This window comes from Gopherus evgoodei, chromosome 1 (genome assembly GCF_007399415.2).
Source record: "Gopherus evgoodei ecotype Sinaloan lineage chromosome 1, rGopEvg1_v1.p, whole genome shotgun sequence".
Lineage (NCBI taxonomy): Eukaryota > Metazoa > Chordata > Testudines > Testudinidae > Gopherus > Gopherus evgoodei.
In genome coordinates, this window is record NC_044322.1 from 169,719,895 (window position 1) to 169,744,169 (window position 24,275).

Below are 24,275 nucleotides of genomic sequence, written 5' to 3' on the forward strand. Positions count from 1 at the left end.
GTTAGGACTTCTGAGTCCTCCTAAAGTAAAGATGAGTAAAGAGAAAAACTGAGCAAGATAATGTGCCTTCTGGCACCTGTAATTTAATCAACCAGTTTTGGATGTGTGCCTTATAGACACTGCACTATTTTATATAAATATATTGTCAATAAATTAATGCTTTTCTTGATATAAGAGATAACTGGTGTAGACAGTAAAAATGAATACTGGTTCACTCCACCTTCCTCTAAACTCCACAGGTTAATGCCCGAGTTGCCTAAATTTGATGATGAGGATCTCAAATCCTATGGTGATGAAGAAGAGGAATCAGCTTTGTATGGGTTTTTTTTTTTTTTTTTTTTCTATTTTCACTTCAGTTCTGCATCTTTAAAGGGGATGGGATGTTGCATGTCATGGGGTATAGCATCGCAAAAAGCAAACTTCAGAAGCAGTTCGGTATTACCACTTTCCTAGGTGGTAAGAATGGATTGTGCTTTCTGTTGTGTTTATCCAGCACTAGCACACTGTGAGTTCTGCCCCAATATAAGTTAAAGCAATTCAAATGAAGGCCAGAGTCCTCCATTCAGATCCCCATAGTAGCATTCAATTTCTATATTCTTCTCTTCCTACCAGAAGTTAATGGGAGGTCTGTCTAGTGAAGGGGAGAGGAGCATTAAAATGTAATGCTGCTGTGCAGAACTGAGAAGAGAATTTCATTGTAAGAAAAGAGCTTCTTTTGATGTATTTACTTGTTTGGTACAGAGAAGATGCTGAGCAGGCTGTAAAAAATTAAACCATTTTGTGTTCTAAGAAAGTTTTATTTTGTAAAATTCATCAGTATGGCAAATATAATAATGCCTTATCATTCCATAGATCACCACCTGCAGCTCTTATGTCTGTTCTTGCCACTCAAGAACTCTTTCTAGAAAACATCCTAGATTGCATTCCAGTTGGAGAGTATGCAGTTGTTCAGCCGCTGAGCGAAGAGTTCTGCTTCATTTTAGGATATCTTCTCACATGGAAATTAATATTAACTTTCTTCAAGGCAGCTTCTTCTCAAGTATGTATTTAATTAATGTTTTTTCTCCCAGTGGGTTTTCTTTACACTCTTATCTGGCCAATGTCCATTTACATTTTGTCCTGAAGTTCCCTCTTAATATTTTTCTTCCTTGTAAGTATTTAGTGGCTTCAGGCCTTCAGCTGATGCAGAATTAGTGGCATTCTTTTTAGAACCTGTCAACACTGAATACTCTGATAGATCTCACTACCGATCTCTCCTTTCCCTAGTGCTGAGCATTTCTTACACAGCACTACTAGCTCTGCCATTAAGCTAGCAGTGGAACTCATATGTTCGACATGGCAGTGCAGAAAGCTGCTACTACACCAAGTAGTAAATATAATGCTTTAAGAATTTTATTCAAATATATAATTTGTAAGCAATTTTAAGCAGCCTCATTGGCATTTTATTAATATTCTATTTATCCACCTTTTAAATGCTTACTTTACAGTATTTAGAAATCTTCCTCGACAGGAAGCAAGACATCAGTGTAGAACCTGTATATTAATGTTCATTTAAGGAAAACAATCTTGCTTCAAGAGATACCTAATTTGAATTCAAACTATTGTTTGTAAATAAGAAGTATTTGGTGCATTTAATTAAATATACCGCTGTAGTTAACCTTACTAGCCACCACAAAACTTTTTTGATTCAATCAGTAAACAATACCTGAGGGACATGGAACAGTGTTTTTAAGATAATATGGTTGATAGTTCACAGTACAAGGCATATTGCATACATTGTTATTCTTACAATCAATCTACTCTATGCATCAGTGACTCCTAATTTTAAATTTAGTATCATATTATAAAATACCTAAATCCCATTTAAGAAGTTGTCCAAAATAATGTAATTTTTTACTGTTAAAGAGTGATAGAAACATTGTGACATTATATATAATATATATCAAAGTGAACCATTTGAATTCCTGTTTCATTTGTGGAGTTCACATTTGTAGGTATAGATGTAATGGAAATGAATTCAGTGTTAACAGCTCATTGGAAAGAAAGCTATAACAACATTCTAAATTTAGATTTTTCCATTTCTCTTAGCTCGTCTCGCCTATTCAAGCACAAGATTGTTCCTTACAGTATGTTCTTGAGTTCTTGGTTTAGTCTAATTCAATAGCTTGAACCATGAGACTTCCATCAGTTCACTTAAAAGATAGTAATAGACTTTGGTGTCAGAATGCTTTTCCAGACTGCCCTAATCAATTTATCTCCATGCTTAGTGTTTACATGCAGATGTCTGTCTATCATAGGTATTTATATAGTCCTCATCACGATTAGTAGGTGAGCACCTCACCATCTTTAATGTATTTACCCTCCCAATACCCCGTTAGGTAGGGAAATACTACCATTTCAAGATAGTAAACTGAGTTACAGACAGGCTTAAGTGGCTTGCCCAGGATCATACAGGAAGTCTGTGGCGGAGCAAAGAATTCAACCAGAGTCTCCTAGGCCCTAGGCTGGTGCCCTAATCAGTGGACCAACCTTCCTCTCTACATGTGCATGTTCATGTCAGAACAAGCTGCTTTTTATTAGGACTCATATATACTTTATTTTCCCCTCCATCAGCTGCGGGCTTTATATTCACAATACCTTCGAAGAACTAAGAATCTGAATAAACTTCTTTATCACCTGTTCAGGCTTATGCCAGAAAACCCTGCCTTTTCAGGGCCAGCTACTGAAGTCCCAGATAAGGACACAAAAACTTTCTTTACTGAAGAACTTCATTTAGGTGTCAAAGGTTAGTAAAAATGTATATGATATTTGTTCACTCAGTGACTTTAGCCTTAATTAGGTTAAAATATGCTTCTTAGTGAAAGAAAATGATAAATCCTAGAGAAACATTTCCCTTCCTTAGTCTCATTACTGAGTTATTTCCAGAAAAAGCTGTGATGGGAAATCCTTAATACCAATTTCTCTCTAAAAATATTAGTGCCCTGTGTCTGCACACATTCTGGGTTTAGATCCAGGGTTCTCAGACTGGGGGTCGTGACCCCTCGGGGTCACAAGGTTATTACGCAGGGGGGTCACGAGCTGTCAGCCTCTACCCCAAGCCCCGCTTCGCCTCCAGCATTTATAATTGTGTTAAATATTAAAAAATGTGTTTTTAATTTATGGAGTGGGGGGCGCACTCAGAGGCTTACTGTGTGAAAGGGCTCATCAATACAGAAGTTTGAGAACCAATAGTTTAGGTGGTGCAAGAAAGGAGAAATATTTAAGCCTACAGTGTGTTAAAATCTGCATGCAGATTTCTTGCTTCATTTCTTAAATTGACACTTTTACGTAGCTTAAGCTAACTTTTAAATTGTCTATTTAAAAATATATATGAAGTTAATAAAACTTTCTTCAAAATACTTAACTCATATTTACATTCACATATCTGCAAATACAAATGTTGCAGCAGAGTGCTAATGCATGAGAAACAGTGTTAAATTGTCTAAAGACAAAAGTTAAGTAGATTACCGTATATACTCGATCATAAGCTGGTTCGTTTATAAGATGACCCTCCCAGGATGGATAAGTAAAAATGGAAAATTTTTATAACCCGTTCATAAGCTGATCCTATAATTCAGGAGTCAGCAAACTTTGGCTCCCGGGCATCAGGATAAGCCGCTGGAGGGCCGAGATGATTTGTTTACCGTGAGTGTCCACAGGCATGGAGGTAAGCCTAAGTAAACAAAGTGTCCCGGCATGCCAGCTGCTTACCTTGATGGGCCAAGACAGCAACTGGTGGGGAAATTTTGGGGGGGGCAGAACCCGGGAGTGAGGGGAGTAACCCTGCTGACCACTCCCCACATGACCCCACCCCTAGCCCAGGACTCCACCTGTCCCCATCTCATCCCTTCCCACCAGGGGAGGATGAACAGCCTAGCTGGAGCTGCTCCGGTAGGCCAGACCAGGCGGCGTGGCCACAGCATGTTCCAGTGGGTTGGGCGCAGCATGCTCTGGCGGGCCAGGCGGCATGGGCACAGTCTGCTCTGGGGGTGGGGCCGAGTGGCACGGCTGCAGCCTGTCAGCCCCGGAGCTGCAGCTGCTTTGGAAGCTGGGGGGAGAGCGGCGTGGCCAGAAGTGGAGAGACCGTGGCCCCACCTCTTCCCTTCTGTCTCTGCTGGCTGTGCTGCCTCTCCTTGCTCCCTCTGTTGGGGGGAAGGGCTGTGTCCCACCTCTCCCTCTCTGTACCCATTCATAAGCTGACCCCCTTGGGTGCTTTCCTTTTTTACTAAAAAAATATGGCTTATGAACGAGTATATACAGTAGTTCATTTTCATTGTTCTACCGAGAAGTGCAAAAAGAAAACTAGACTTGAAAATTATTTTTCCAATAATCTAAAGTGATATTGGTAACAGAGGCAAGGAAATACACTTTCAAAATTAAAATGTTTGTTTTGATTTCATCATTTTCATATTACTATAAAACATAACCAAAATAAAATGAGAAGTTGTTTAGAAACGAAATTGAAATGTTTCATTTTAAAAACAGCCAAATGGAACACTTAGACGTTGTTGGAACAATTTTCCCTGTTTTTTGGTAAAATTTCAGCAAAATGAACACAACTTGGCAGAGCATTTCTGTTTAGACACAGCTGCTTTCTCCAAGGGAAAATGGTTCTGTTGAAGTTTTTCTGACCAGCTCTAAATCTCAATGTTCATAAGAAGGATAGCATTTATGGACAAGAGGGGTTGGGAATTTTTGGCATGCTTTCCATCGCCGGCAACAGGCTGTCTTATAATCAAATTATTAAAATAATGCTCTCATAGGCATGGGGCAGAAACAATGCTTTGTCACCTATATGATATTTGACAAAATCTTTTTGATTTTTTTTCCCCTCAGATACAGCAGTACTGTCCTCTCAGATTCCACACTTGGCCTGCTCGGTATATCATATGACATTAAAGGACTTGCCAGCCATGGTTAGGCTTTGGTGGAATAGCTGTGAGAAACGGGTCTTCAATGTAGTAGATAAATTTACAAGCAAATATGTCAGCAATGTACTTTCATTACAAGAAATATCTTCTGTGCAGACTAGCACACAGTTATTTAATGGCATGACGGTTAGTAAGGCTTTTATCCTCTCAAAAAGTTGTTTGTGAATTGTTTTGTAAAAATTGAAATATAAACTGTTCAATGTTTCTAAACCAGGCATTAAATACAATAAGGTGTTTTAAGCGCCATCTAGATAAAGATCACTGAGATAATGTCAATGGAATATAACTATCCCAGGACAGTGCTCTCTTGCAGTTGTGATTGGATTGAAATCCTGACCCTGTAGAAGTCAACAGTTTTGCCATTGACTTCAGTGGAGCCAGGATTTTACCCTAGATCTGTATCAAAATGCTGTAATGGTCAGAACAGAGATGTTGCTTTTTCAGAACCTGACTGATCCTCTGACAATGAATAAAACGATATTATTTCTATTATCATAAATGACTGATAGTATAATTTCATTTGTTATTGGTTTAGTAGGATGACATTTGTTCACTATATAATTGCTGACTTCCTGTATTTGGAATAGTGTAGAAAATCTTGGTGCATGTACGTCAGTCAGAGAGGTTATCCATATAAGTGCTGTTTTCTGCAAGACCACTATCAATATGGGACCTTCTGGCTAGTGTCTTTTTTTTTTTTTTTTTTTTTTAAATTTATCAGTGATTGTCAGCCATCTTTCAGTCTGATTGGCTGATACGAGTTCTGTTTAATTTGGCATGACAAAGGTTGGCATTTTTCTTTATAGAAAAGATTTGTCAGTCACTCGTTTTCCTGGTCCAAGCATATGCAGTAAATTGTGGATGTTTCATGTAATATAAAAAGACTTGAGAAAGTGTATGTTTAACATAAAGTGAGATCTCACCAGTCTTTTGAATGTTTCTGTTTTTCTGTAGGTAAAAGCTCGGTCTGCTACTCGGGAAGTGATTGCTACCTATTCAGTTGATGATATATTTATTGAACTGATAATACAGCTTCCGCCAAACTACCCACTGGGCTCAATATCAGTTGAGAGTGGAAAGAGGGTTGGTGTGGCTGTTCAGCAGTGGCGCAATTGGATGCTACAGTTAAGCACGTACCTCACTCACCAGGTGAAGTTTTAGGCCAAGCCCTTGGTTTTGACAATTTAGGACATACAAACAGTGACACAAAAATGATAGAACAATCTTAACAATATAGTGTTGACTGAAATGTAACACCAGGATCTACATCTATGGATGATGAACTATTACAGTCTCAAAACTTCCCCTAACATGAGACCCTCTAAAATTGGGTTGGTTGGTAATTATAGATGTCACTCTACACTTGTGATTATAAGAAACTAACAAAAGGATTAATGCAAATAGCTTTATAAATGCTCTTAAATGCACGCTGTCCACTACGCTTCTGTAGAGAAGAACGTGTCTGAAATCTGAAGGCTCTGTTATAGGATACTGTCCACTGTAGTTGAAATACATGGCTATATTTGATTATATACATTAAAATTGTATGTTTAATCCCTTTACCCCACACCTTTCATAAATAGCATGTCATCTTAGATTAATTTTTCAGGATAGGGTCCAAGTCCTCCTATGTATGTATGCAACACCTAGTACAAAGGAGCCCCTGCTTGGGGCTTCTGGATGTTACTAGAATAGAAATAAGAAATGTTCTAAAATGTTAACACATCACTGATTGCTGTTGTGACTCTTTCCTTCTGTTAGAATGGAAGTATTATGGAAGGCTTGGTTTTGTGGAAAAATAACGTGGATAAACGGTTTGAGGGCATTGAAGATTGCATGATCTGTTTCTCAGTCATCCATGGTTCCAATTATTCTCTTCCCAAAAAAGCCTGTAGAACATGCAAGAAAAAATTCCATTCAGCCTGTTTGGTAAGTACCCAGAGTTGGTCTTGTGTACACGTTTGTATTTTGCCTAAATTTAAAATCTGGTTCAAATGGCCGCATGTAAGCTATATTAAAGCTGACAAAATGGTAATCATGAGTATATCGGAAAAGGTTGATGTTTGTATTGCCATACAAAAGAAAATTACTGGTTCTCTAACAATATAATTCCAAGAGAGTGCTCACTTGTGGATCCTACCTTCTTACCAGTCAACAGGGAGAATCCTGGATGGTATCTTTCAGAAACTAATGTTGTGTTTTATATTTGTATTTTATATGACTTTGCTTCCGCTAGGGGAAGTTGCTTATCACAGCTAATTGGAAAAATAACTTTTACTAGACTATTTAGTATTTGGTAGCCATCTTCACTGGCAAGTTATATGTCACTGTATCTGATAAAACCTTACACCTGTCAAACAAAACTGAATGAAGGTGTTCAAGTGTAAAGCACTTAAAATTCATCATATGTTCACATTTTAAATGTTTCTGTTTCTCTTTCAGTACAAATGGTTCACATCTAGCAACAAATCCACCTGCCCACTTTGTCGAGAGACCTTTTTTTGAAATATAATGCTCTTCTCCCTCTTCAATAAAATGAACCATGTAGTAAATGAAGAGGAGGAACTGGTCCTGTCAAGAACTGTACATTGAAGGAAGCCAACTTACTTTTTGGAAATAATATCAGAATTATCTTAAATTGCTTGATTAAAGGGATGATCCATGTTGATCTCTGGACTGTGTTATTGTAAAGGGTTCTGAAACACTTGTTTGATATAAAAGAAATATATGTAAGAATAGTTTATTTTAATTTGTATATTTTTTAAAATGTTAAAGTATTCTAAAAATTTAGAGGTGATTTCAATAGTTATGTTTGCACCAAAGTAGTGTTCAACTACAACTCAGTCAATTAAACCTACCTAGGTACAATCCATCATACTGTTATGCACTCAAGCAGGATGGTGCCTCTAATTTTACAGGTGAATTTAGTTTAGGTGACACGAAGATCTGAATTTCTGGAATCATTAAATTTGCATTTATAAATCTTCTCATATTTGAATTATTAGCTGCAGTTGCTATTGCATTAAAGTTAAAGCATATGATAAAACATCAGTGGTAACTTAATGTTAAAGCCTGATCTGAAATACAAGGTAATCTAAAGTATTTATAAACTGAACGTTAATAGTGTAACCCAATTTTTTGATTTCTAAGATTGAAACATTCAGCAGGTAAAGTCAGAGAGAGAAGTTAGAGAAGAGGAAGGATGCCAACCAGCTGTTGTGCTCTCCTTAGTGCTGTTTTCTTTATGTGCAGTTGGTGAAAACCTTAACATGTTAATGAAATTTTATGCTCCACTGACCACAGGGATTTAGTTTTATAACTGAATTTAAAATTGTTTCGCTAATAACTTCTGTTCATATAAGTTGATTTTTCCAGAGAAACATGTACAGAACGTATAGCCCATTTTAACTATGAAGCCATGTTGCTTCATGTGGTAAATATTCGAATCTGTGAAGTCACACAGTACAAAGGGAGAAATAGGCCTATTATGTCAATGTTATTAAGCCTTTGGGATTGTCCTATTTTTCTTTTGTCTTTTGGCCAATGGATTTTCTGGAAAATACCCTAAATTTTAAGTGACTTGTGCTTCAGGTATCCAGTTAGATGGACCTTTTAAAGGGGCTTGATTTTCAGAGGGTGAGTGCTCAGCCTTGTCTCAAAATCAGGCCCTTTCAAGGTTGGCACCCAGAATCACTTGTAGCTTTTGAAAAGACATGCCTACATGTATTGTAGGTGCAATAAATCAGTAGTGCCACCACTAAGCTGCTAATGGAAAACTTCTGCATTTTAATTATCTTTTAATAAAGAAAGCAAAAGGTCGTATTTTAACATCAATTTGAAAAAACATTTTAAAGGGAAACAATTTGTTTCCATAATTTTGATACTTTAGCAGAAAGGCTTCTCAAATGTTTATAGTAACTTTTTACATTGTTTATTAACCCATAGCATTTAGCTTAAAGACCCTGTATAACATATAGCAGAACTCCTTATTGGGTGCATCTGTTGAAATATTCATAGCAATAATACAGTAGCAAGATAAGATATGTAAGCAAAATTAGTTTCTATGCACTAGGCTTTTGATGATTCTGTAATAAGTGCAAAATATAAGACTGAGGCCATTAACGTCAAGATCAGTGGCTTCTTAAATACTAATTAAAACTACATATTTGTACAGAATAAGTACCATAAGACAAGACAAAGTACTAAAGCAAGAACACTGTTTTGAGAACCCATAATGAACGACAAAGGTTCACAATTAAATGTATGATCACATAAAAATATTCCAGTTATAAAACAAAACACATACCAATGAATTTCCCCATTTTAAAGTGTGACTGCCCATTTTAAAGTTTACATTTCAGCTACTGTTCCACTACGCTAATAGAAAACCAAGTCCAGAAACAACTGTTCCCTTATTGATTACAGACCACAGTGGGTTGACGGCCAGGTTAAGGGAACAAAAAAGAAAGTTTTGCTAATTTTCCTGTAAAGGTCAGGAGACAGGATAATTTTTTTTCAAAATCTGTTGAGTTATAGTTTATCATCACAAAATAGCCTGACCATTGTAACACCATTTGTGTTCAACTTCCATTGCTGAAGATGTTTAAAGATTTAAGAGCAGTCGTCAGGACTTGCTGAATTTGAGAATTGAGAGAGTTTCTCTTCCTGCTTGTCTAGAAAGTACTCTAGTACCTCTTAAACCGTATTTCTTCATTGTTTCCAAAATTTCATCTGTAATTAAAAATGTACAGCGTTACAGTTCAGTTTGCGTTAATCACCACCTAAAAAGCCCATCCTGTCTTAAACTGATTTATTTGCTAAAAGGAAATTACAAAACAAAAGATTACATAGGCTCATAAAATATCTATCATGCTCCTTCAGGTGATTAGAACAATTTTTAAAGCAGTCATCCAACAAAACCAAATGAACTTGGCTTTCTACTAGTGGAAATGTTGGATTTTAATGTCTTTGAAAAATATACTAAGTACTTAATTGAATTGATAAATAAGTTTAAGATTAAAAAGTGTGCTCAAAGTTTTAAGTGCATGTATGCTTTTAATATTCTATATATTAACACAAAATCCAAAATGAGTTAAGTGCAGTTATACTGAAACTGCAAATTAGTTAGAATCATAGTATAATGATTTAATATTCCCATCTTAACTAACTGCTTCAATTAAAAAAAGTTTCAGCACTATACTCAGGTTTCAAGTACTTAATAAAAAGGATGAGGAGTACTTGTGGCACCTTAGAGACTAACAAATTTATTTGGGCACAAGCTTTTGTAGACTAAAACCCACTTCATCGAATACATGTAGTGGAAAATACAGTAGGAAGATATACATACACACAGAACATGAAAAAATGGGGGTTGCCATACCAACTCTAACAAGACTAATCAATTAAGATGAGCTATTATCAGCAGGAGAAAAAAAACTTTTGTAGTGATAATCAGGATAGCCCATTTCAAACAGTTGACAAGAAGGTGTGAGTAACAGTAGGGGAAAAATTAGCATGGGGAAATAGTTTCTACTTTGTGTAATAACCCATCCACTCCCAGTCTTTATTCTAGCCTAATTTAATGGTGTCCAGTTTGCAAATTAATTCCAGTTCTGCAGTTACTCGTTGGAGTCTGTTTTTGAAGTTTTTTTGTTGGAAAATTGCGACTTTTAGATCTGTAACTGGGTGACCAGGGAGACTGAAGAGTGTTTAGGTTTTTTTGGTAAAATTCCAGCAGAGTACAATTACAAGTCTGATATTTGAGCCCTGTCTGAAAATGTTCAAACGTGGGAGTGCCCTGGAGTAATTCTACACTTCAGTGTTAGTTTCACTTTAGCAGATGAAACCTGTATTTCCCATACTACTTGGGTCAGTGTTGTAATGGACAGTATTTTTCCCTGCATATACTAAGTGAGTAGTGGCTTGAACAAAGGAGGTTTTATAAAGGCAGAAGCTCTGATAAAAGGATGTGTACAAAGCACACAAATTAATTTGAAAACCCTACAGTAAAAACTGCCAGAAAGGATAGGATTCACAAGTGGGGCTATCATGTAAAGTGTCTAAGCACAAATTTAAAACCTCATACCTCGGCTCAGCTGCCACCTAACCTTGTAGTAGCCTAAAGTAGTAGTAGCCTAAAGTCCCTAGGCACCTAACCTTTGTAGTAGCCTAAAGTCCCTAGGCACCTCAGTGTTCACTGGGGAAGTCCCCAAGGTGCCTAAATTTCAGCCAATGGGCACATGCTCAGCTGCCTCAGCCCTGACACCACCAAGCAGCTTAGCACCTAACTCATGCCTAAGCCAGAGCAGGATTCACAAAGAAAGTATTCCCTTACTTAGCTCACCTGCTGAGCACAATCCAGTACACATGCTCAGAGGCTGCCATAGAGCACATCTACTTGATTGGGCCCTGCACAAGACACAGCTGAGGAAGAGGCAGTGCTGCCCCCTCACCCCCACCACTTTTCTCCCAATAGTTAGAGTACTCACATAGGATGTGGGAAACCTGGGCTCAAATCCCCATTCTGCCTACTGTGGAATAGGGAATTGAATGTGGGTTTTCCACATCAGTCCCCTAACTGTTGGGCAATGGGCTAGTCTGGGATGGGCCTCACTCAGTCTCTCCTTTCTCCTCTCCACTTTGTAATAAAATAGTTAACTATTCATTGAAAAAGAGAGAATCTCTAAAGTACAGGGGTTAGGGCACTCAGCTGGGAAGTGAGAGACTCATGTTCAAGTCCCAATCCAGCAGAGTGGGGATTTGAACCAGTGCCTCCAACATCCTGGGTGATGCTCTAACCACTGGGCTATTGGGCATGCAAGGAGGCACTACCACCATTACCTTGATTTTTCTTCAAAAAGGGATGACCTGGCTTAGGCACCCAACTCCTGGAGAGGGTTCACTACTATGAATTCCAAGTAGAGGGAGGTGCCTCCATCAAGGCCAGAGTGAGGCATGTAACTCCTTTGAGAGACAGGGCTTAGGCTACACCCCTCTCCTTGTCATTTCCTATTGGCTGGTTTAGCACGCTGACTTCTGTGAATCTTTTTTAGGCACCTAAGTCTCCCAGTGCAATGTATGGGGAACCTGACTGCCTAACTTAGCAGAAGGGTGCCTAAAAGTTGGGTGCTGCAATGCTCAACCAAGTCCTCCCTGTGACTCTAGCCCAAAGTGATTCCATACTAATAAATGTTATTAACAAAGTGTGACTTGCTACTGCCATGTACAGGCCCTCTCAGTTCTCTGAGATATTACTCAATTCAAAGTTTCCCATTCTTGCATAATAGTGGCAATGTCTGATTCGCTATAGCACCTTAGTCTTGTGCTCATAGTTTTCATGTAGTAACATATAGTTAACAAACCAAAGGATTCTATTACCTGGGTTGTTCTCTTTAATTGTAACTAAATAGAATAATCCTCCTACTGAAAGCAGGTCTGGCACTAAAGGAAAAAGTCTATCCATTACTTCTCTGCCATTTTTGCCTCCAGCCCAGGCTGCCTCTATTCCATGGCTTTCTACCTAGGAGAAATTAAAGAAAGATGAATTTTTTTTTACTAATGGTTTACATACAACTATAGAGTGACATATATGTTCATGACACTTTAGGAAGAGAATCACCTCAGTCCCTATTTAAGGAGCTTATTTAATTAAAATAATTTCAATCGTAAAATTGCTACATGGCAGTTTAGTTTATGCAGCATACAAGTCAAATTGCAGACTTATCCTCCAAATAGATGAGCTCTGTTTGGATTTAAAGAAGGTCTTTGTTGACACTGTTTGGAAATTGACACTTTTGTAACATTCAAAGCATATACTTTCCTCTAGATGTATACAGAAAGTATTCACATAAAATACACCAAGGATATGTCTACATTGCAATAAAACACTTGTGGCTGGCTCATGTCTGCTGACTTGGGCTCAGTATGCGGGGCTATAAAACTGCAGTGTAGATGTTTGGATTTGGGCGGGAGCCAGGGCTCTTGGAACCTCCCCCTTTACAGTTTTATACACTCCAGTTTACAGCCCTGCAGTTTGAGCCCTGTGACCCAAGTCAGCTGACATGGGCCACCTGTTCATGTTTTATTGCAGTGTAGACATGACTTGAGAGTCCTGAAGAATACAAATGAAAGATGAAAATTAGAGCAGTCCAGAAAAAGGAATTTCTGTCCCATAGAAAATGTTGAGGTTTTGGAAAAATTTAGTCCCAATTTTGGACAAAAAAGTAAATAGCTCAAGGTTTTTCACAAGCCAGAAATTCTGAAAAATTCCATTTTGGAAGAACTAAAACAGAATTTTTGAGCTTGCCAACTGCCTAGCTGGATGGCTCTTGTCAATTTTCTGTTTCTCTGTGCAGACAGAAAGAGCCTTTGGGCAGGCTGCCACGGGAGGGGAGAGCCAAGACGCTCATCCCTGAAAATTCTAATTTTGTGAAAAAGGCATTTTCCACTAGAAAATCATTCCAATGGAAAATATCTGACAGATCTAAATGAAAATCTTGTAGGGCTTGTCTACATGCAGATAATCAGGAAAATTAAGGCAAATCAACTAAAGGTAAAGGTATAAAATCAATGCACATAAATTAAAGCATGGTTAAACCTCTAAGTGGATCTCTCATTCAGGAATGAAGTAGAATTAATTCACTGTATCTTTGTCTACACTAGCAATTTATGTCAGTATAATTATGTCTCTCAAGGGGCGTGAAAAAGCCACACACCTGAGCGATGTAGTTATTCTGACCTAACTCCTGGGATAGACAGCGCTATGTCAGTAGGAGTGCTTCTCCTGTTGACACAGCTACTGCCTCTTGGGCTACCTATGCCAATGGGAGCAGCCCTCCCATTGGTGTGGTAGCATCTTCACTGAAGTGCTATATCAGTGCACCTGCATTGGTGCAGCTACCCCACTGCAGTATTTTAAGTGTAGACAAACCCTTAATCAAAGTTACAGAACTAAAGCCACTTTACTTCTGAATAAGTGCACTGACATGGGAGATTAAGCATGCTTTAATTTATGCGCCCTGACTTCATACCTTTAGTGATTCCTAAGTATCCTTGTGTAGACATGGATTTACAGAATTGCCCCAGCAAGGATGGAGCAGTATTTTGTGGAACTGTGGTCACTAGTGTCCTTTATCTCTTATGCAGAGAGTGCAGTAAGGTGAGTGATTCATATTTACTGCAAACAGTTCCGCTATCACCATTGGCGCCACATGACCCCTCACTACTTTTTCAAAGCACTGCAATTCAGGACACAGTGGTCTGACAACTGGATATTACAAACCAATTTATCATATCAGAAATTAATAATTTCCACTGAGCTGCAGAAGTTTGTTTTTTTTATTTTTTTTACATTGCATCGCTCAAATCTCAGTGATCCCTACCTCTTCAGAAGGGGTTACCACATACGGTGGATTAAATAGTAGTAGATCAACCTTCCCATTTAATCTCGGTAACAATCCTGTGACCTAGAGATGAAATTGAAGTAGGAAACAAGTTAGATTTATTCAGGCAGTTCTTTTATTAGCTACATTTTTTATTTACGACAGAAACACACATTTCCACTTCTCATTATACAACAGGTATTGTGAGACTGCAGATTCGTCATATATGGGACTAAAATGAGAGATTAAGCTTTGAATATAATCAATCATTATCAAGACAGGACGAAAATTAATAGGTTTACAAACAGCAATACGCTATTGAGATATAGAAAGTGTCCTGTACCTAGCTATGAAAACCTGACTTATTTAAAATGACTTAAGCCAAAACAGACTGTTAACTAAGATACTTCTTTGTTATTTTTTGGAGTACAAGATAAACATTTTGTAAAACACAAATCTGTGCAATTTTCCATAAATTTAGCCAGCCAATAACTGGTGACCATGTTGGCACTATCTATTTTTCTTATCTTTTTAGTTACCAAAATCAAAAGTCAATAATAGACAATATGAAAACAATAATTTCAAGAACCCTTACTAAGCAAATGTTTTAAATACATATTAATTACAGAATACATGCTTTATTTAGTAGATAATAATAAAGACGTCCTGGCTGTGAGATAATAATCAGTTTCATAAGTGGGTAAATTACAAGATAAATTACTCAATCTCAGTAAGGGAAATAAATTATTTCTCTATCAAATCAAGCATCTCTTCTTCTAGGATGACTATACTGCAAGTGATTCCTCATAGGAAGGGTTAGATCATTTCATATTTTTATAAATTAAAGTAAATAGAGTTGGGACCATTCCTGTTCACCTCCCATTCACAGCAATGCATTCAACTGTCCTCTTTGGTTCTGAATCGCCCAGCCTCTAAATCGGTCTTCAATGTGCAAGAGCAGCCCACAGAACAGGACAAGTAAAAATATAAATGTATTGCATGATGACATACACAACATGGTCCGAAAACATGAACTAGAGATACAGAATAGTAAGAGGATGAAAGAAAAACCTATACTAATTAAAAGAGCTTGCTTACAGATTCATATCCATCCTAGTTCAGAAGTGATTAAAAGTTTATCATCTGTTAGCTGTTCATCAACTACTTCATATAGGCCGCTGTGGACAGTCCAATTCCCAAATGAAGTGTTCATTTATTTCAGCTAATTCTAATTACTGGCAATCTGTCACCTTTCATTAAATTTAAATTCTCAAGATTTTTTACAAATTAAAAGAGCTTACTGAGGAAAAGGTGAAACTTAGTTTCCCATTATGGATTGCTTGTTTTTAAATCACTAGCAAACAGAATTTCTAACAAAAAAACATTTAGACTTGTGCATTGGCAGAACATTACTGTCATGGGTACAACATTAATAAGAAAGCTCCAGGTACTCTCAGTTTCAAATCCATTCCCTGATTATGTAGTATTTGTACTGATTTAGTCTCATTTGAAGTATATTTTCTTTTCAGATTCAGTCTGGTCCCTTATCAGCTTTTTTGTCCCTCTCTTTTCATCAGACTTTGGCCTGGTCAACACTACGTGTTTAAACCGAATTTAGCAGCGTTAAACTGATTTAATCCTGCACCCGTCCACACAACGAGGCCCTTAATATCGATATAAAGGGCTCTTTAAACTGGTTTTTGTACTCCTCCCCGACAAGAGGAGTAGCGCTGAAATCAGTATTGCCATGTCGGATTAGGGTTAGTGTGGCCACAAATCGACGGTATTGGCCTCCAGGCGGAATCCCACAGTGCACCATTGTGACCGCTCTGGAAAGCAATCTGAACTCGGATGCACTGGCCAGGTAGACAGGAAAAGCCCCGCAAACTTTTGAATTTCATTTCCTGTGTGCCCAGCACAGGTGGCGATGCAGTCCCAAATCCAAAAAGGGCTCCTGCATGGACCGTACGGGAGATACTGGATCTGATCGCTGTATGAGGAGACAAATCTGTTCTATCAGAGCTCCGTTACCGAAGATCAAATGCCAAAGCATTTGAAAAAAATCTCCAGGCTATGATACAGAGTCCACAGCACAGTGCTGTATGACAAGCGTAACAGAAAGCCAAAGAATCAAATGGACGCTCCTGGAGGAAGGGAGGGGGAGACTGAGGACTCCAGCTATCCCACAGTCCCCGCAGTCTCCGAAAAGTATTTGCATTCTTGGCTGAGCTCCCAATGCCTCTGTGAAAGAAAAGGGAAAAAAATCGTTTTTTGACTTTTTTCAATGTCACCCTATGTCTACTGCATGCTGCTGGTAGACGTGGTGCTGCAGCACTGAACAGCAGCATCCTCTCCCCTCCCCTCCCCGGTGGCAGACGGTACAGTACAAAAGGACTGATAGCCGTCCTCGTCATCATCCCGTGAGTGCTCCTGGCTGGCCTCAGGTGAGGTCGGCTGGTGGTGCCTGGGTAAAAATAGGAATGACTCCCAGTTATTCCCATCAGATGGTACAGAACAGCTGGTAACCGTCCTCATCATAGCAACTGGGGGCCGAGCTCCATCAGCACCCCCCTCTTTCATGTCTAAAGAAAAGATTCTGTACTGCCTGGACTATCATAGCAACGGGATGCTGGGCTCCTTTCCCCCCCACCGTTTAATGTCCTGCCTGGACTATCATAGCAGCTGGAGGCTGCCTCCCCCTCATTTTGTCTCACTAAAAACTCAGTGTTTCTTATTCCTGCATTCTTTATTACTTCGTCACACAAATGGGTGGACACTGCAATGGTAGCCCAGGAGGGTTGGGGGAGAAGGGAATCAATGGGTGGGGTTGTTGCAGGGGCACCCCCTAGAATGACATGCAGCTCATCATTTCTGCGAGATCTGACATGGAGCGGCTGTGCTCTCTGGTTCTCTGATGCACTGGCTCTCTAGTACACTTGCCCCATATTCAAGGCAGGACTGACTCTATTTTTAGATAAAACATAAAGGAGGGAATGACCCGGGGAGTCATTCCCATTTTTGTCTTTGCGCCCCCAGCCGACCTCAGCAAGGCCAGCCAGGAGCACCCATGACAGCAGCAGACGGTACAGAACGACCGATAACCGTCATCTCATCGCCAATTTACAACGGCACAGCAGATGGTACAGAACGACTGGTAACCATCTCTGCTACCTTGCAGAGGCAAATAAATGCTGCTATGTAGCACTGCAGTACCGTCTCTTTCAGCGGCATCCAGTACACATACGGTGACAGTGACACAAGGCAAAACAGGCTCCATGGTTGCCATGCTATGGCATCTGCCAGGGCAATCCAGGGAAAAAGGGAGCGAAATGATTGTCTGCTGTTGCTTTCTCGGAGAAAGAAATGAGTGACAACATTTACCCAGAATTAACCGTGACACTGTTTTTGCACCATCGTGCATTGGGATCTCAACCCAGAATTCCAATGGGCAGGGGAGACTGCAGGAACTATGGGATAGCTAAGGGATAGCTACCCACAGTGCAACGCTTCAGAAATCGACGCTAGCCTCGGTACATGGAAGCACACTGCCGAATTATTGTGCTTTGTGTGGCCGCACGCACTCGACTTTATATAATCTGTTTTACAAAACCGGTTTATGTAAAATCGGAATACTCCTGCAGTGCAGACATACCCTTTCTATTTGGGTTTTTTGCATGAGTTTGAGGGAACAATGGGCACTGTGATCAGTTTTTACTTAGTTTTCTGTAAGCTTGCAACAGTGTCTAAGCTACTGCCATCCACCAGAGTACTTTACAAATTTAATAAAACAAATACTTATATATTGTGGCATAAAAAACTGTTGTGCCTTACTAACATATGGCCGTAAATTGCCCCCGAGTGCGCTGGGTTCTTTAGCTGGCTGGCTGGAAGGTTTGTTGCCCCTATTTGGGCCCCCTTTGCAACAGGGTGGGGAGGAAGGGAAAATTTAACAGGACACAGCAGGGAACAGGAAGTTGCTGGACCAGGTTAGAAGGGGGACACTGTCCTTTCATGTGCCTGGGGGCAACTATACCCTGCACAGTTCTAGAGAAACACACTCTTACTACAATCAGGCTGGCAACACCCACCCTCCCAGTGATGGGATCCAAGTAGGACTTGGTTTCTTCACGACCTGCTGTGAGCATGACGCTACTCAACTTCTTCTTCTGGAGCTCGAAAGGAATTTTCTCCTCACCACCAGACTGGACGAGGTGGGGCAGGTTTTTTCCATCTTCTCCACAGCAGATAAGGGACCCAGTGGGGTAGGCGAGGAAGTTAAGTCAAAATGTCACCACTTAGTAACAAATGTGTCCGGTGCTCGTTACAGAGGGAATACGGTTCTCAGATTAAATGGATTTTGAAGTGGATTTAGAGGAAAGCATCCCTTCAGGTAGTTGGGGAAGGAATGCTGGGGCTCCTACATGAGGTACAGGGGGAGCCAATCCCTTCCCTGTTTTCCACCCCCTTTAATTCCTCATACAAGGGGAGGGTAATGAGATCCCAGCAACAGATTGGCTAGGACCAGGCTGAGAAAGGGGGAGGGCTGCCAGCAGCCGTCCCGAGTAGGTGGAAACAATTAAGGAAATAATGATGACCTGCTGTACAATTTATTGTTGGGTAATCCTGGATATGTTAACTGAATAAAACTGTGGCCTAATTAAAACACATCCATTGCCCCTTGTCTTTCTTTCAGCATGAAGGGACAGTACCTGAATGATTACAGGCAAACCTTTCATTTTACATTGTAAGAACTGAAAAACTATCAGAAAGTCCAGTTATAGGCACTTGTATCTTACCAAGTCAGTAATTACTGGGTGAATGTGAACTTTGTTAAGTACAGCTGTCTCCAAGGTACAAGAAGCTGCTATAGGGTTGATATCTGTACATCTGAAAGCAAAACATTAATATCACATCAACATTACAAGATATAAATTAAAAATGAACGTACGAATGTGAATGCTATTATGTGATGTAATGTCAAGCCTTGTGTGTTAACGAATGTGATTCCCCTGCTCATACAAATACACTCACGCTAGCTCTCATCCAATTAGCACAAGTATAAATAGCAGCATAACTGCAGTAGCAGCAGCAGAGGTACGACTGGGCTATGCTGAGGACATACCCACTGTTTTCACCCCTATCTTGCAGTGTAGACATAGCCTTACTGAATAATCATCATCCAAGCTTTGAAAAGAATATACAATTCTTGTTACTCATACTGTGTCTATAACGTATGAAATTTCATACAATAACACTATGCTAAGAAAAGTTTAAGGTTGCCTAAGTACTCAAAAGTTAAGGAAATGCTAAAGTTAAGGTTGCATGCTCAGACATAACTATAACCTTGTCCTCATCTGTGGATGCATTACAATTGTCTTGAATTAAATTATCACATACTATTTCTCAAGCAATGCAACATACTATAATATCAAAGTTTTCTACATTTTGTGCTCAGATAACACACAAAAGGCCAAGAGAATTTTATCAGACTTTCAAACAAAATTTGGACTCAGAACAGACATTAGAAATTCAGCCTAAAATGATTTTGTCTGTGAAAACAAGCGTTTATAATGAGACTGTCTTTCCAACTATGGCACTGCATAATAGGTACTCAGAGAGGCCCAGCTCTGCAAACTCTTGTGCATTTGCTTAATATTACATATGTTACAGCTCAGCAGAACAACTCACATGAGTAAAGTTAGACAAGTGTTTGCAGGATCAAGTTCTCAGTAAACATGGTAGAGACAGCATGACTACGGATTGAGCTCAAGCTGGGAAGAAGAAATTTCAGAACTCTAGTCCTGCTCTGCTACCAAACCAATAGGTGGTCTTGAGCAAGTAATTTAGGGCCAGGTTTTCTAAGCTATTTAGGTGTCTAACCTCTCACTGAAATCAATGAGGGATAGGAATCTAAATGTCTTTAGAAATCCATTTGTAAAATGGAGATAATACTTCTCTACATAGTTGGTGACTGTAAAATATTTTGAAATGAAAAGCACTACATATTGTAAGAGCAACATATTCTTATATTATTAGCTGCAACAATCTAAAAAAATGGTATTATAATACTCACATGTACAATGCACTGGGTCCAACAAGGGAAGCCAGAAATGCTGAAACCACACCTGATCCAGCTCCTACTTCAAGGGAGATCTCAACTCTAAATTTAAATAAAAATAATTAGTACAAAGTGATTAAAATACCCACTTCACAAGAGTATCTAGGATGGACATATGCAGGCCTGGATCAGGCAATGCTGTCAAACCTGCAGCTACTGGAGACCCCACTAATAATGAAGTTCACTGGTCATACTGCCCTCAAGATCAAGTTGAATGGTGTGCCATATGATCTGCGATGTGCTGACTGACAGCTCTCCGGTGATAACTTGTGTCCCCTGGGGAATCAAAATATTTCCTACTTATCACAGCCCCCGCTGGGCCACATTGTAGGTTTCCTTCCCTCTGTTAACTGGAAGCATCCATTGACAACACAAAATCAGCAGTTCTAGACACATCTCCACCTCCTCCACCAAGCAGCCATGGCATAAGAGTTTGAAGCAGGTCACACTGAAACTGGGATCCCAAGGATATGTCTACACAATGCATTTGGTGACAAACTTGCACTAGCAGGGCTCAAGTGAGCACTCTAAAAACAGCAGTGTGGATGTTGTGGTTCCCATGGAGACTCAGGCTAGCCACTCAAGCTCAGATCTAGGGGATCAGGTAGACTTGAGAGCACAAGCTGCTGCCCGGGATGCAATGTCCATGTTATCTTTAGTGCACTAGCTCAAGTTCCACTAGCCTGAGTCGAGAGGCTCACTCCCAACTGCAGTGTAGATATATCCCAGTGACTATTCTAAAGGGTCCACATTTGTTTGAGCTGGCTCTGGACACGTATAAATAATAGAAATTTCAAGACAAGCAACAAGATTATTTCATTGCATGGATCCCATTCAACTTAAATTATATTTGCAATGCACTTTGAGATATTTTGAGTATGAAAAGGAGCAACACAGAAGCAAGTTCTAGCCGATTCTATATTTCAATAAATTAATAACATTCCACTCCTCACAGAGTACAACTGATTTAATGATGTTTGTGGAACATCATTCCTGGAAAAACTGACCATCACGCTAAAGACTAAATTACCACAGTAATTTGAAACCCAGCAGATGTTTACATTATTTACTGAAACTACTTGGAGCTCTGAGTAGGGTGATCACCCATCCCTAATTGAGCAGGACAGTCCCCAAATGTAAATTTCAACTCCCAGTGCCAGGTTAAATTACTCCAGGACAACATTTATCTTGGATTCCCTGTAGCATCACTCTATGCCTGCCCAAAGCTCAGGGGCAGCACCACCCTCTTTCCAGTACATATGTGTGTGTGCCCACGTCCAGACTACCCCACCGTATCGGCGGGTTAAAATCGATTGCTCGGGGATCGATATATCACGTCTAATCTAGATGCGATATATCGATCCCCGAGCGCGCTTATATCGATTCCGGAACTCCATCAACCCCAACGGAGTTCCGGAATCGACACGGAGAGCCGCGGACATCGATCCCGCGCCATCTGGACGGGCGAGTAATTCGATCTTAGATATTCGACTTCAGCTACGTTATTCACGTAGCTGAAGTTGCGTATCTAAGATCGATTTTCCTCCCCTAGTCTGGACGAGGCTTGCGTCTGAGTGAGAGAGGAGGTTCTCTCTAGTAGTCCCCCCACTCACAATGCCCCACCCCCTGCTCCTCCTCTTTCCCCTGCGGCCCTGCCCCGGACCAGAAGCCAGAGCTGGCCAGGCTGTAGTGAGAGTTATCCTGGAAGCCCAGTTTGCTGTGGGGAGCCTTGGACCCTCCACCTGCCCTTGGTAGTGCACCATAGGGGGTGGGGGCAGGGACAGAGGCCAAGAACTGCTCTTGGGTACCCCAGCCCCCACCAAGGACAGGTGGAGGGGCCAGGGCTCCCCATGCCAGCCCAGGCTCCCTGAATGGCTCTTACCAGCACTGGGCTCTGACATGGCAGGGGCTGGGGTCTCAGGGCTCCTGCGTATGTCCCCGCTTTGCACTGTGAAAGGCGGGTCACCCTAACCAGGGCCGTCCGAGCCGCTTTCCTGCCCACTGCAGCAGACCTCGCCGTGGCTACACCAACCTCCACCGGCCACTGTTCACTACACAACTCTGCCGCAGCAGGGCAGCACCCACCGGCCCGGGGTCTCCACAGCAGCTAGGACCCGCCTGGGCTGCCCCCGCCACGTGCTCGCAGCGCCCCCTGACTCCTCCCACCCCCCCACAGCGGCGGCTCCCATTGGCTGCTGACACGCTGGTGCCTCCCCCCCGCAGCTCGCACCCCGCGTCTCTGAGCTGGGCCGCGTCCTGCTCCAGCGCGTCCAGCAGCAGGTAGGTGTCCTCGGCCGGCGCGTACACCTCGCTGAAAGGCCCGTGCGCGCCCACGTGCGGATGCCGCGGGGTGGGGATCATAGTCCAGGACCACCCCCTTCCGTCCGCGAGAGCGTGCGCATGTGCAGATCCCCAGCGACTCACGCTGTCGCGAGGGGAGAGGGACACACGCCCACGCAGATTGCTGCGCACGCGCATAGCTGCCGCTGTCGCCGCTACTGTCGCGAGAATCAGCCTCGGCCCCGCCTCTCGCCCTCCAGGATCCACCTAATCGGCGGTCGACTGAGGTTCTTTAGGGGCGAGCGCAGAGCAATGGATCCCGCCGTGCTCTGTTGGAACGCTCGGGTCGGTGCCAGCAGGGACCTGCTGCCAGGCTTGCGGGCGGCGCGTGGCACTGGGACCTGCCCCACAGAGTGGGGGGGTCACTGGCTGTAAGAGCAGAAATGCTGAATGTCGGGGCAAAATCTTCTCCAGCTGCTTGTCCCCTGCTCTGCCCCATCTCTGACAAGTGCTCCCCCCACCCCTCGCCTGTGCTGCCCTGTGCTGCCCACCTCTCACAGAATATCAGGGTTGGAAGGGACCTCAGGAGGTATCTAGTCCAAACCCCTGCTCAAAGCAGGACCAATCCCCAACTAAATCATCCCAGACAGGGCACTGTCAAGCCTGACCTTAAAAACCTGTAAGAAAGGGGATTCTACCACCTCGCTAGGTAACCCATTCCAGTGCTTCACCACCTTCCTAGTGAAAAAGGTTTTCCTAATATCCAACCTAAACCTCTCCCACTGCAACTTGAGACCATTACATCTCCTACCGCTGAGAAGAGTCTAGGTCAAGGGTAGGCAATCTATGGCACGTGTGCTGAAGGCGGCACACAAACTGATTTTCAGTGGTGCTCACACTGCCTGAGTCCTGGCTATTGGTCTAGGGGACTCTGCATTTTAATTTAATGTTAAATTAAGCTTCTTAAACATTTAAAAAACCTTATTTACTTTACATACGACAATAGCTTAGTTGTATATTATAGACTTACACAAAGAGATCTTCTAAAAACATTAAAATGTATTACTGGCATGCGAAACCTTAAATTAGAGTGAATAAATGAAGACTTGGCACACCACTTCTGAAAGGTTGCTGATCTCTGGGCTAGATCCATCCTCTTTGGAACCCCCTTTCAGGTAGCTGAAAGCAGCTGTCAGACTCCCCCTCCCCCTCCATCTTCTGCAGACTAAACAATCCCAGTTCCCTCAGCCTCGCCTCACAAGTCATGTGCTCCAGCCCCCTAATTATTTTTGTTGCCCTCTGCTGGATTCTTTCCTGTTTTTCTACATCCTTCTTGTAGTGTGGGGCCCAAACTGGACGCAGTACTCCAGATGAGGCCTCACCAATGTCAAATAGAGGGGAATGATCACATCTCTCGATTTGCTAGCAATGTCCCTACTTCTATAGCCCAAAATGCCATTAGCCTTCTTGGCAACAAGGGCACACTGTTGACTCATATCCACCTTCTCGTCCACTGTAATCCCTAGG

General features: G+C 41.2%; 2 protein-coding genes across 2 annotated transcripts in view; one reads left to right on the top strand and one right to left on the bottom strand.

Annotated features, from left to right (window-relative positions):
- Window positions 1-8,530, top strand: part of LTN1 (listerin E3 ubiquitin protein ligase 1) — a 49,288-nt gene extending 40,758 nt beyond the window's left edge. Inside the window, exons 24-30 of the mRNA XM_030579544.1 lie at window positions 240-314; window positions 853-1,039; window positions 2,614-2,785; window positions 4,876-5,096; window positions 5,925-6,119; window positions 6,732-6,899; window positions 7,413-8,530. Coding sequence (XP_030435404.1) covers window positions 240-314; window positions 853-1,039; window positions 2,614-2,785; window positions 4,876-5,096; window positions 5,925-6,119; window positions 6,732-6,899; window positions 7,413-7,475 — 1,081 coding nt within the window. The 3' untranslated portion in view covers window positions 7,476-8,530. The remainder of the gene's footprint in view (window positions 1-239; window positions 315-852; window positions 1,040-2,613; window positions 2,786-4,875; window positions 5,097-5,924; window positions 6,120-6,731; window positions 6,900-7,412) is intronic.
- Window positions 8,531-8,885: 355 nt separating this feature from the next.
- On the bottom strand, window positions 8,886-23,018 carry N6AMT1 (N-6 adenine-specific DNA methyltransferase 1). The gene is made up of 6 exons (XM_030579557.1): window positions 22,699-23,018; window positions 20,424-20,510; window positions 19,147-19,237; window positions 14,351-14,434; window positions 12,348-12,489; window positions 8,886-9,701 (listed from the first exon to the last, which is right to left on the bottom strand). Exons 1-6 carry the CDS (start codon window positions 22,944-22,946, stop codon window positions 9,595-9,597), a joined length of 759 nt encoding a protein of 252 aa, XP_030435417.1. The 5' UTR covers window positions 22,947-23,018; the 3' UTR covers window positions 8,886-9,594.
- Window positions 23,019-24,275: the final 1,257 nt, after the last annotated feature.